Below are 12,208 nucleotides of genomic sequence, written 5' to 3'. Positions count from 1 at the left end.
ACTTGCTCTTTGTCTGTGAAAGGGAAGAACAGACCGATTCATATCCCAGGTTCTTGACTCGCTTCTCATTTCATTATAATTTAATAGAAAGCAAAATATTTCTGCCTTTGCCCAAGATTATCTCAAATAAAACGATATTTTTTTTTACTTCCTTCCTTCCTTCATTTGTTTCACTCAAACTTGCCACTTTGAGGATTAATTCTCCGATCCAATTTGGACAATCAAATTTCATATATTTTTATCTTAGGCTGTTACCCTAGTGTAATTTTATTTACTACATAAAGGTGCATAGCTGTTAACATACACAAATAATAAAAGATCCTGATGAGTCACTGTTGAAAAAGTTATTTATTGTATTTGTGGCATTGTGTTTTGTTTCCTTTGAAAAGGAAAACAATCAGCACAAGTCAAGAGGTAGAAATCATCAGTCTGAAATTAATGTAAGGACTGACATTTACACACACACACACAGACACACACACACACACACACACACACACACTTTCCCATGGAAACAGATTTTTTTTTGCATTTGTTTTCATTTCATCCACCAGCAGTACCATCATCCGTGTAATACTGTCACTAACATTTGTATGTACTGACATCATCTGACATCAAACAGACTCCATTCTGCGCACAATCCAGAAATAAATAACACACACATCACGTTGCAGCACCCAAAGGGAGCAGGAACAATCTTGAAATGAACTTTTTGCTATTTTCACCTCATGACTTTAACGGCTGATTGGCTGATTACTGCATCATCCTTGAAAAGAGCCCCCTGTGACTACACAGAACAAACAACACATTAGGTGTGAGAGATGCATGTTGGCTTATATTTGTGTGCATGGCAGAGCCTGATGACTCTGTGATCTAATCTGCTCACACAGGGGGAGGGACAAAAACAGATCAGCACAAAAAAAAAGGAGAAAAAAAAAGGTAGCAGTGCTATAAACAATGTGTCAACATCTGGTATTAACGGTATTCTGGTATTAACGGTATTCTAAATATGGTTTGACCAAAGGATTAAAAAAAGAAAAAAAGAGAAACACCACACACTTTAAAAGGTAGGTGCAGGTTATTTGACCCAAGAGATGTTGAGACAGCGAGCGATGAAGGCGTAAGTGTCAGCCACCTCCTGAATGACTTTGCTCGTGGGCTTTCCAGCACCGTGGCCTGACTTTGTGTCCACAAGGATGAAAAGGGGATTTGTCTGCTTGGGGCTGCGACCTACAATGTGCTGCAAAGTGGCGATGTACTTGAGGGAATGCAGAGGCACTACCCGGTCATCGTGGTCGCCTGTCAGCAAAAGCACAGCAGGGTACTGGACCCCATTGCCTTCTGGGACATGGATGTTATGAAGTGGGGAGTATCTGCGAGAGAGGACCAGTGGGATGTTTGTTAGGACTGCAACCGTTTAAATATTAAGTAAACAGCAGATTCCCACTATAAAAACGTCAGAGCAATGATAATGTTTTAGTAAAAAAATATTTTATTTAACCTTATAATATATTCACACTGTTATCCTACATTAGACACAAAATAGTCAGGTAATTTTCTTTGTTCTGAATATCTTTGTGAGCTTCAGTTCTCAAATCAAGAAACAAGGATAACTCCTGGAATGAGATATTTCATTAAAATACAGTACTGTGCCAGAGTCTTGAACCAATCCTTATTTCTTTATATTTTGTAAAGACAATTGAAAATCTGTGCAGTAATTATTTATTAAAATGGGCAAACAAACACAAGGAAATACAGTATACAAGCTAAAAGCTGAGATTGTACAATTCTAATAAGCATGAAAGTTGATATTTGGTATGGCCACCTTTATTCCTCAACACAGCCTGAACTCCTTAGGAGCTTCTTTGGATGTTGGCTGCCTTTTGATCTGTTCTCTGTCAAGATGATCTCACACTGCTTCAATAATGCTGAGGTCTGGGTTCTGGGGAGACCAATCCATGACTGACAGTGTTTCATGGTCTATTTTTCTATTTGTGTATGCTTTTACTGCATTAACTGTGTGTTGAGGATCATTGTAATGCTAAAAAAAATGAAGCTGCTGTCAATCAAGTGCTTTTCAAACTGTATTGCCTGGTGGATTAAAATCTGACAGTGTTTTTCCACATTCATAATTCCTTAAAATTTGACAAGATCACCAACACCACTGGCTGAGATGTAGCCCAAAACCACCACGAGCCTCTGTATATATTCATCACACCATAAAGACCTGTTACCACTGATCTTTAATCCAGTGTTTGTGTAATTTGGCATAACTCAGCCTCCTTCCTGTTTCTCTTCCTTAGCAACGGCTTCTTGACAATTGGACTTTTTAAATCCCCATTTCTTAAGGAAATGACATTCAGACACTTTATCTGCTGCAGACAGGGTTTTAGGCCTGGCACTTTTCCTTTTGTCCTCCACTGATCCAGTTTCCTCAATTTTTTAAAGGACATGCTGCACACCATGCTGAAATTTGACAAGTTTTCAGCTAATAGCACCTTGGGACTCACCTTGTTTGTGCAAAAATACTATTTTGTGTGACTGTCATCTTCATGATTTTTTTTCAACTAAAGAAATAGGAATAAATTGTGTTTTTGTGACAGGCTGCTAGTAACAAAGCGTCTAAAGATAAGATTTGAAATTGGTTCTTCACCAGGTTGTTATGTGTGTACACACGCTGGTTCTTACCTTGTGTTAGGTGCTTTTGTTATACTAGAATGAGTCACACGAATTAACGATTTTTTTTTTTTTTTAGTGGTCAGGGACAAAGAAAGATTTTGACAGACCTTCACACAGCCTGGAGAACTATTGTTCGAAACCATTCTACGGTTCAGAAAGTGAGAGTAGCTCAAGACTTTTGCAAGCACTGTACATTTTTTTTATGTCCATGTAGCCAATGTAATCAATGAAGCTTAGATTTGAATGTATAAAGGAACCTGCTGATGTAAATGCAGCCTACAGTATATATTTCACATTAAAATCTACACTGTGGTCAGAGAGCACCTACTTGATCAGCCATTCAAACTGCTCTTTGTCTTCTGAACAGCCAAAGTCTGTGGTCCAGGCGTGCCCGATTGTGAACTTGTGGAACTTCAGCATGTCCATGACGCCCACCTGAGCTACTGCACATCCAAACAGCTCAGGCCGCTCGTTTACACAGGCCGCTGAGACAGGACACCAAGGATTCAGAAACATCATCTATATCCATTTGCTGCGATTATATTGTTTTAGTATATCTTGTTCTTTAGTGGAAGCGTACGTACCTACAAGCAGGCCACCATTGGAGCCTCCATTTATAGTCAGTTTGGAGGGAGAAGTGTATCCCTCCTTGATTAGATATTCAGCTGCACACTGGAAGTCTGTGAAGCAGTTCTGTTTATTTGCCAGCATGCCAGCTGGAAAAAAAGAATACAAAGTATGTAAATGAGGGCTTTGCGCTGGTAATATTTAAAAGATTCCCTCCAGGCACGTTTGAAAAGATCTAAAATTATTATGCTTTGAATAATAATGTGTGTCTGATATGGTGTTTTTATGCTTGTCGGGTTAGAAATTCGTAAAAACAACATTTATGCCTCCTCAGCCACAGAAAACTCCAGAATCTATCAATATGCAAATATATTCATTTCAAACTTTTAACTAAAGGTGTCATTACTGAAAGACAAGACACAATCTACTGTATGTCCTACACACAAACACAGTCATTTTCTAACAGGGCAAACTGGACACGCCCTTGCGATTGAGGTCTGTAGTCATGTTTATAATTACGTGTCAAAAGCTCCTCACCTTTGTGCCAGGTCTCCCCATATTCTCCTCCTCCTCTGATGTTGGCGACAGCTAAAACTCCTCCCAGATGTCTGACAAAGATGAGTCTGGACACGCTGTAGCTTGGCGTGATGGAGATGTTAAAGCCCCCGTAGCCATATAAAAAACCTGGATGGGAGCCGTCCATTTTGATGCCCTTCTTGTGAACAATGAACATGGGTATCTGAGTGCCATCCTTTGAGGGATAAAAGATCTGAGACAACAATAGAGAAAAAAAAAAAAAGATTGTCAGGGTAACATAAGGAGACGGGGAGTGAATTACGAAAAGGTAAAGAACAGTAAAGCTTACATCACCAGTCTATCCTTGTTTCTGAGTCAGAAGACAAGAGAAGACACAGGAGCTTTTTTAAAATCCTGTCTGCATCGTGAACATTTTACACTTACAGAGTTATTTCTGAGGCCGCTGTTTTCAGCAAAAGTATATAAATATATCTAACTCTGGGACACTATATGTACAGAGGAAGTAAAAAGAATTTGAAACATGGTCTGGCCAAGGCTAGACCATCTAAAGGACAATTTACTGCAAGTTTCTCAGGAATCTGAACCACTTAAATATAAAATCAGCTATGTCAGGTCATCCATTCCTGGCCCACAATCATTTCCCAGGGACACTGACAACATCTATCATAACATAAAAGCTTCAAATCTTATTACTAATTGTAAAATTTCTTTCTCTTTCATTTCTCTCCACAGGTGACCAGCTTCCAACTCCATCTGGCAATCAATCTTTTTTTTTTTTTTTTTACAATAAATCATAATTAATGGCTGTTACTTTGGCTACATTTAAAGAGAAAGGGGTCATGTCTCCTCTGACGGCCGAGCAATCCTTCCCGTTATACTTCCGAATACTCCATACTCCGTTGGAGCCCACAAAAGCACCACATCTGCACGTACACTCACGTTCACCATCTTAAAAACAAATTTACGTTACTTGGACCCAGCAAATATTATCGAGGCTTTACTCTTAACTGTTTGGTTCAATTTGATGATGGAGGTGTGCCTCACTCTCTGAGTGTCCTTGCAGGTGAGAAAGAACTCCGGTCGTGAGGCAGTACTTTCCATAAATCTTTCTCTAGGTGGTTTTTTTGAAAGGAAAAGTGCTAAGAGCTAAAAAAAAAAAATGTCAGAAAAAGTTGCTTATTTGCCATAACAAGGTGAACTGACATGTGACAGTTACTACTGTGAATTATAGCAATGTGACACACCCACACTGACTTGGTATATAGCCTCATGTTTAACATCTAAATCACAAAATTAAACTAAGAAACAAATATCTGATGATTTGACTATTAGGGTACAGTTCTAGTTAAAGAATAAAATAATTTGAAAGCTCAGTTTGAGTGCTGCCTATGTTAATAAATGCTACCAGTACCTCTTTCAATGATTTAACCCACCTTTTCTACAACAACCCTAAGCTAATAGTTTGCCCACAGTTTGCCGTTTTCGAGCCAGCCAATTGATAAAACCCTTCATTTTGTTTGTCAGGGTACAAACTGGCCGGTACACCACCGTTTTATGTCTGTCATTTTGGATAAATGCTGGGTCAGTACTTTAAAAACTAGGTTAAAGTTGGGCATTTATGCATAATTAACTGTTAAGATATCTTTTAATAAATGTGTTTACCACAGCCTATTTTTAAAGAGAAATGAAACACACCTATTTAAACACTGGTAATCCCAGTCTAGGCTCTAGTTACCTGTGTGGTCTGGTAGTCGGAGGGGTTGAAGCCTTTGACAGTGACCTCTCTGAAGATATGGGGCTGCAGGGGCTCCTTGGTTAGGTCACAATGGTAAATGATGGCTAGATGAAAAGAAAGTAAAAGTTTCATTTTCTTTACTGCTTTGAAATCACTTCACAATCAGTGAATTCTTAAAGACAGTACAAATTTACTTAATGAAATAATACATGGAACTTAGAAATGAGAACAAAATTACATTACTTGTTGTTTCTTATTTATACAAACTTAACATAAAGGTTGACTTATTTCACTTAAACAATATTTGCACAGGTAGAAATTGCAAAGCAAAGGCATCTGATAAACAAAATAGCTTTTTTTAATTAAAAATAATAATTTTTGCATTATAGTACCTGGAGATAGGAAAGAAGTGAAATAATAGAAGATCTCAGAGTCTCGCTTTCGTCCTGTGAACCCTACTATGGATCCAACATCAAGAGGGAAGGTCCTCAGCTCCTCTCCTGAGCTCAGACGATACATTTTCAACACATTCTTCACATCATGGAGGAAGCACACAAACAAATAGCTGGAGTATGTACAGGTGGCAAACACTGCAAGGAAGACATGGCAAAAAAATGAATGATGTTGAAATTTACCTTTAATGACAGGGCGAAACTGCTAACGCTTCATATTTTATAGGGAAAAGGTCATGCAAGTGTTGCAGAACCTCACCAATGACATCCTTCTCATGTTGAGGCAGGAGCTCCTTCCAGCTGCTCTGCTCCGGAGAGGCAAAGTCGATGTTGATTAGTCTGTAACGCGGGGCGTCTAAGTTGGTCTTGAAGGTGAACAATGTGCCCTCGTTCGTCACGTATTCGTACTCGGCGTCAAAGTTGTCGATTAATTTTACCCATGGCAAAAGTCCTGAACAAACAAGGATTTCAGTTCTAAAATTAAACTGCTAAGACTACAAGAAGAACAATATTTGTCTTAAAGTACCAAAATACTTTGACAAATAAAGAGACAAGTACAGAATACCTGTAATACCCTGAGGAGTGGTCTTGAGGTCACAATACCACAGTCTGTTGACAGGATCACAACCTTCTCTGATAGACAGCAGCACGTAGCGCCCATCTTCTGATACCTACAATACATCTGCAATCATTAAACTGCACCTGAATGCCAACTAAAGCATGCATTCTGCCCAAGTTTGATGACATGACAGTTGAGGGGGAAAAAAAAAAAAAACAACTTCACACATACTTCTGCTCCACTCATCCATTTGGGGTGATCAGGAAACTCTGCACATAGGACGTCCTCAGACTGTGGAGTCCCCAGAACATGATAGTATAACTTCTGATGCAGGTTAGTGGAGGTCTCAGTGCCTGAAAGCAAAAAACAAAATTGAATACAAAAAGACGAAGAGTGTTACGAGTGGGTGTAAATTTTATAATATTAAATTACAAAAGGTTTAAAAACAAAAACAATAAACAGAAATTAGCAAATGTTGACAAATGACAAACATTTTGCCTTATGACATTATTATATACATTCTCCTTAATTTACAGTGGCTCAAAAGTAATTGGACATACAAACGTAACTTTACATGGATGAAAACCCTTTACAATCTTTGACTGTCTAAAACCGGCAAACATCACCAAATGCTGTGTTTTGTAGCATTTGGCTGAAACTGAGCGAGTATAAACCTGTACACTTCACAATTCATACTGCTATTTCTTTCAACGCTTACATCATTAATAAACACCAGTGATCCATTTCCACTGACATTATAAGTCATGTCTGACTGGTAACGTGGCATGCTTCTCCATACTTTTCTATTGTCATCATCTGGTAAAAAGTTCATATTCGTTTGTTTTTTTATTTCCTTTCCAGAACGATGCAGATTCTTTTACAAGATTTCTGGTAAAATCTAATCTGGTCTTCCTGTTCTTGACTGTAATGAGCAGTTTTCACTTTATAGCAAAGTACAAACTGCTGCATTTCCTGCTGTACCTTGGCAATTTGTCATGTTCTTGACTTGGATAGTGTAAACTACATTTTCTAAACCATGAAAATGATTTTGTCATCATCCACCTTTGTGGTCTATGGCTCTATGATCTCTTTATTTTTGGTTTTTAGTTTTTTAGTCTAATGATGACAGCGAAAAGCTGTTACAAAAGAAATCAGCACTTTGACTTATTTGTCATGAAACAACAGGGGAACAGGCCTCACCTGGCCATTGAAATGCTTGTCAGTCGGTTAGCAATTTCAGTCTTTTTAAACGGAGGTCTGTGTACAAAAATGTCTGTAATTCCTCAAAAGCTAACATTTTTTTTTTTTATTCTTAATTCAAGGTTTAAAAAAAATACATTAATGGTATCTCTGATCAAGTTTTATTTTCCACTCACGTTTGAGCAGACATTGCTGCTGCAGTTTAACAGTCTATGTAGGCTGCATTTGGAGATATATAATTTTGAAACCGCTAGCAATTATCTAATGACAATTTAGCTTTTCATTAGCTTTTTTAAATGGTAACTGGCCAGTGCACAAAAAAGTGAGTCCTTAAGCAGATATCCATTAATCCATTTTCTTCTATCCTGGCAGAGAGCTCTGTCCCATGAGGCTAGGTAGGCAGACTGAGTTCCAAGAATGTCAATTATCTTATAAGTATTTCATATTTTGAGGGCAATTTACTGCAGCTAAATGAAGGTTTAGTATTTGAGAGTGTTTGAATCCTGTCCAACACAGTCTTACCATCACTTTTGCCCTCCTGGTCAGGATACGAGTTGTAAAAAAGCCCCTTCCCATCGTGGGTCCAGGACATGCAACTAAACTTGACTCGCTCCAGGCGGTCCTCTAAAGGCACAGCACCCTCAACGCGCAGAAAGCGGATCTCCACCCAGTCAGACCCACTGGCACTAGTGCCATATGCCAGGTACTCCCCATCCTCAGAGAATGCATAGCCTTGAAGAAATCAGAGAAACATAAATAGAACGTTAACAAGGAAATTTAACAAAATTTAGATGTCAGAGAGGACACTATATTTGTAGAGATTTTTATTCAAAACTGAATAAAAACTACCACATGAAGCAACTATTACTTGAAAGGCAATTTTGAACTAAATGTATTAATAAAATTACTAAAATTAAAAAGAGCACACGATCCAGAAATACAGGTAACATATTTTTTCATGTCAGTAAAATTGATACTTTGCTTTTATAATAGCCACAGCTGATACCTCGCAGAGCAACTGTCCCATCCTCAGAAAATGTGTTTGGATCTAAGAAGACTGTGGGCTCGGCATCTAGGCTCTCTTGCACATACATCACACTCTGGTTCTGGAGGCCTGTGTTGTAAAAGTGAAAGTACCTAAAAAACAAAGAGAAAAGCTACTGGAATGTCACATAATCACTCTGTCATCTAACACTAAAGCTGAAATCCAACATCACAAATATTATTAACCTCCTAGGACCTGGCGTCCACATATGTGGACATCACATTTTGGATTATTTAGACCAAAATACTCAATTTTGCTCTACATGGGCCTGATATCTACTTACAAGGACATTATACTGCTACTGTTCTATCAAAATTTTAAACAAATATCCTCATATGTGGCTCTTATTTTTCTTAAAAACAAAAATAAGGTAAAAAAAAAAAATCTGGTAATTCTTTGTTTTTATATTCATCGGGCCCCAATCTGCCCAAATATCAAAGAGAAATTAAAAATGCATGTCGTGGAAGAGTTCGGGTCTTATGAGGTTAAGGAATCAGTTGCAGCAAGCTTTACCTGCTTCCTCTCTTGAAGGGACAGCTATACTTGGGATAGTCGTACAGCTCAGTCATGCGCTCTTTGAACAGCTCTCGCACCTCACAGTGCTCTAAAAATGGCAAAGTGAGCTGGTTCTGAGCACTGACAAAGGCCTAATGGAAGAAAGCATAATACAACCATGCTTTACATTTTACCATTATCATTTCAGCAGACTGTTCAAAAGAGCAAATAATTATTTAGCAGATATCTTTGCTGTGGAAAAAGTATCCACCCCTTCCTGAGTTCTTTTTTTGGCATATTTGTCATGACTAAATGTTTTAGATCAAACAAACTTTAACATCAACGATAACCTGAATAAATACAAAATGCAGTTTTTAAATAAAGATTTTATTTTTACCAAGGGGAAAAAAGCTACCCAAACCTACCTACAAGCTAGGTTTTCAGATTGTACTCTAATTAGAGAAGATAATTTTGTTAAACATTTGCATATTTTTCATTTCTCATGTCTCATGATCTATTAAACTGAAGGAGTCTGTTAATTTAGCTTAAGTTTAAAATATACTAAGAGACATTAAAAACATACAGAGCCAACAACTACTGATTGTTTGTGCATGAAAATATAACAAACTGACCCCAACCCCAATACCACAACTGCCACAGGTAAGCAGGGATCAGCCGATCGGCATACTAACTTCTACGGAGAAAAATATGATTTACAAATGTGTACAGTAATTCATGTGTAACATTTGAGGACTCAGATGCGTGTTCCAATCCACATACAAATCGATTTGACCACACGTAAAACTATTTAATGCCGGTGCACCAATTTTCTGATATGCACGGATTACAGTGCATGCTAACGTGTCCTCAAAAGTTACACGTAAATGATTGTACACAATTTTTAATCTTAGTTTATGCTTTTGAAGCAAGTTTTTCTCCACAGAAATTCATAATGAATGCTGGAAGAACTGAAATATATAAATGAAAATCCAATATTGTTGTTTTATAATGTCTCTGATAGGCTAAGCATTATATATGTACTGGGGTTATACTAATATTAAAATGTGCTTGATCTTAAACATGTAAGTATGACAAATATGCAAAAAAGAAAGAAAAAAAAATCAAGAGATGCTACCCTTTAAATGCGCCTGCGACATTTAATACCAACACTTAACTATCTAATCATATGCCCACATTTCTTAATTACAAAAGGCGACACAACAATTAAACACGGCAGTTAAAAAAAATACAGAATTTGCTGGTGATTTGAGTGGTAACAGGGAGTTTACCTGTGTCTTTTCACTGTCAGGGTCCTCCAGCCAGCTGTAAGGGTCAGGTACTTTGCAGCCATGATAGTCATCCACCTGAGACCAGCCATAGAGGAATGATTAAAAGGTGAAGTAGCTAAGCAAAACAGAGTTGAGCTATCGGGGTTATAAGCCCAGGGTGTTTAGTAAAGTTAATCACGTAGCATCTTGAAAGGCTAAAATTGGACTTGTAGTTAAGTTATGGCTATCTCTGAAATGCATGCATTTTTGTCAACATAGCCAATCTCAGTTTACCAGTGCTGGCTAAGCTAACTAGCATGCTAACAAAGCGAACGCTCTTTTCAATGAATGAAAGCGCGTGATGATTAAGCATCCCGGCTTATTAGCACGCTAGGCTAGTTAGCAACCCACATTTACTTACAACTGACTCGTCGCGGTAAGCCTGGGGATACTGAAAGGACATTTTGGACGTCAGTTTTCGGGAATTTCGTAACCAAAAAAGCTGCCGCAGAGATTGGAAAGGTGCTTTTGAAATGACTCTCGCGGTCCTGTAAAACATAAACTTAAACCGCAGAAGCTTTTGTGTGGAAAAGACACCGCTGCTTGTACACAGCCAACAAGCGCTTTCATGAGAATTCACTGACTGTCAACCAATGTTTTACAGCGCCCTCTGTTGGCCAATAGCGAGAAGAAGATTCTTGGAACCTGATTTAACCAACCACTTAAGATGAATTTAATAACCTCAATTAAAAGGTTTTAATGTGAAATCATTTATGTAGTCTATTACGTTCAATAAAACAAATAAAATGGAGATTACGTGCTTCAGTACTTTCCCCTGTAGGCCTACACACTTCATTAAAGAAGCAACATAACTGACAAAGAGAGATTAAATGCAATAGTTTAAATAGTCTGTACCAAACTGTATCTAAACCAGGAATTCACGCAAGCATAAAGTGTTTAATGGCAAGGTCTAAGCTAAGCTTTGAAACACTTCTTGAAAACTGCTACAGTAAATTTAAAAGGAATTCAAAACAATGTCAGATGCTTATCAGCATCTACAGTTTCGAATTCTGTGTTTGCTATTGATCTTTGTAGTTTTTATTCATTCTACTTGCAAAAATAGACTCGTACAGTTTAATAAAGCTGGAATGCCAGTAGAAGTCATTTCAATTTAGAAATGAATACACAATATGTATAGCCCTGTAAACAGTGTTCATCTTATTTTTTCCTTTTCTTTTTTGATAGGTTAGAAGTCCACTCTAAACAGCTTTTAACAGCTTTGTTAAAAAGTGACATTATTGGTAAAGGTTATCTGAGTCCACTGAGAATCTCCATCACTAGCCTTATCTATCTGACAGCACAAGAGAACGGTCAACTCTTCACTCTTTTTGCTTCCTGCTCATCATCGTCCCCTCCCTTCCTTCCACTTCTTGCTTAATCAATCAGCGCTGATTTGACCATTATTATCTCTGGCACCTACTCTTACACAATGACTGATAGCTCAGGATAAGGCTCACCGAGGCGGCTCGTAGCTTGAGGAAATGAGCGGAACTAAGTGATTAATTATAAGATACAGTGTGTTTCTTAGAGAACTTATGGGCTTTAGTATTATTTGGCTTATTATGTGTATTTAAAAATGAAAGTAAATGTATTTCCAGCAGTATTTTGTAT

The 12,208-nt window shown here is 37.8% G+C and overlaps 1 protein-coding gene across 1 annotated transcript; it reads right to left on the bottom strand.

The window, feature by feature from the left end:
- Nucleotides 1-329: 329 nt before the first annotated feature.
- LOC116324191 (prolyl endopeptidase) lies at nucleotides 330-11,207 on the bottom strand. Its single transcript, XM_031744763.2, has 14 exons — nucleotides 10,959-11,207; nucleotides 10,559-10,633; nucleotides 9,288-9,421; nucleotides 8,736-8,866; nucleotides 8,252-8,461; nucleotides 6,761-6,882; nucleotides 6,536-6,641; nucleotides 6,230-6,421; nucleotides 5,911-6,108; nucleotides 5,519-5,622; nucleotides 3,784-4,015; nucleotides 3,264-3,395; nucleotides 3,008-3,164; nucleotides 330-1,373 (listed from the first exon to the last, which is right to left on the bottom strand). Exons 1-14 carry the CDS (start codon nucleotides 11,094-11,096, stop codon nucleotides 1,079-1,081), a joined length of 2,226 nt encoding a protein of 741 aa, XP_031600623.2. The 5' UTR covers nucleotides 11,097-11,207; the 3' UTR covers nucleotides 330-1,078.
- Nucleotides 11,208-12,208: the final 1,001 nt, after the last annotated feature.

This window comes from Oreochromis aureus, linkage group 15 (genome assembly GCF_013358895.1).
Source record: "Oreochromis aureus strain Israel breed Guangdong linkage group 15, ZZ_aureus, whole genome shotgun sequence".
Classification (NCBI taxonomy): domain Eukaryota; kingdom Metazoa; phylum Chordata; class Actinopteri; order Cichliformes; family Cichlidae; genus Oreochromis; species Oreochromis aureus.
Note: the sequence above shows the minus strand (reverse complement) of the source record. Positions and strands in the feature narration are given on the sequence as shown.

Bases quoted from the DNA above. Each gene is read 5' to 3' on its own strand.
- LOC116324191 (XM_031744763.2), bottom strand. From the start codon at position 11,096: ATGTTTTACAGGACCGCGAGAGTCATTTCAAAAGCACCTTTCCAATCT. The intron at 8,462-8,735 runs GTATCAGCTGTG...GATTTCTTCAAG, and splicing joins TGGGACAGTTGCTCTGCGAG to GCTATGCATTCTCTGAGGAT. The intron at 3,396-3,783 runs GTGAGGAGCTTT...CTTTTTTTCCAG, and splicing joins TGGGGAGACCTGGCACAAAG to CTGGCATGCTGGCAAATAAA.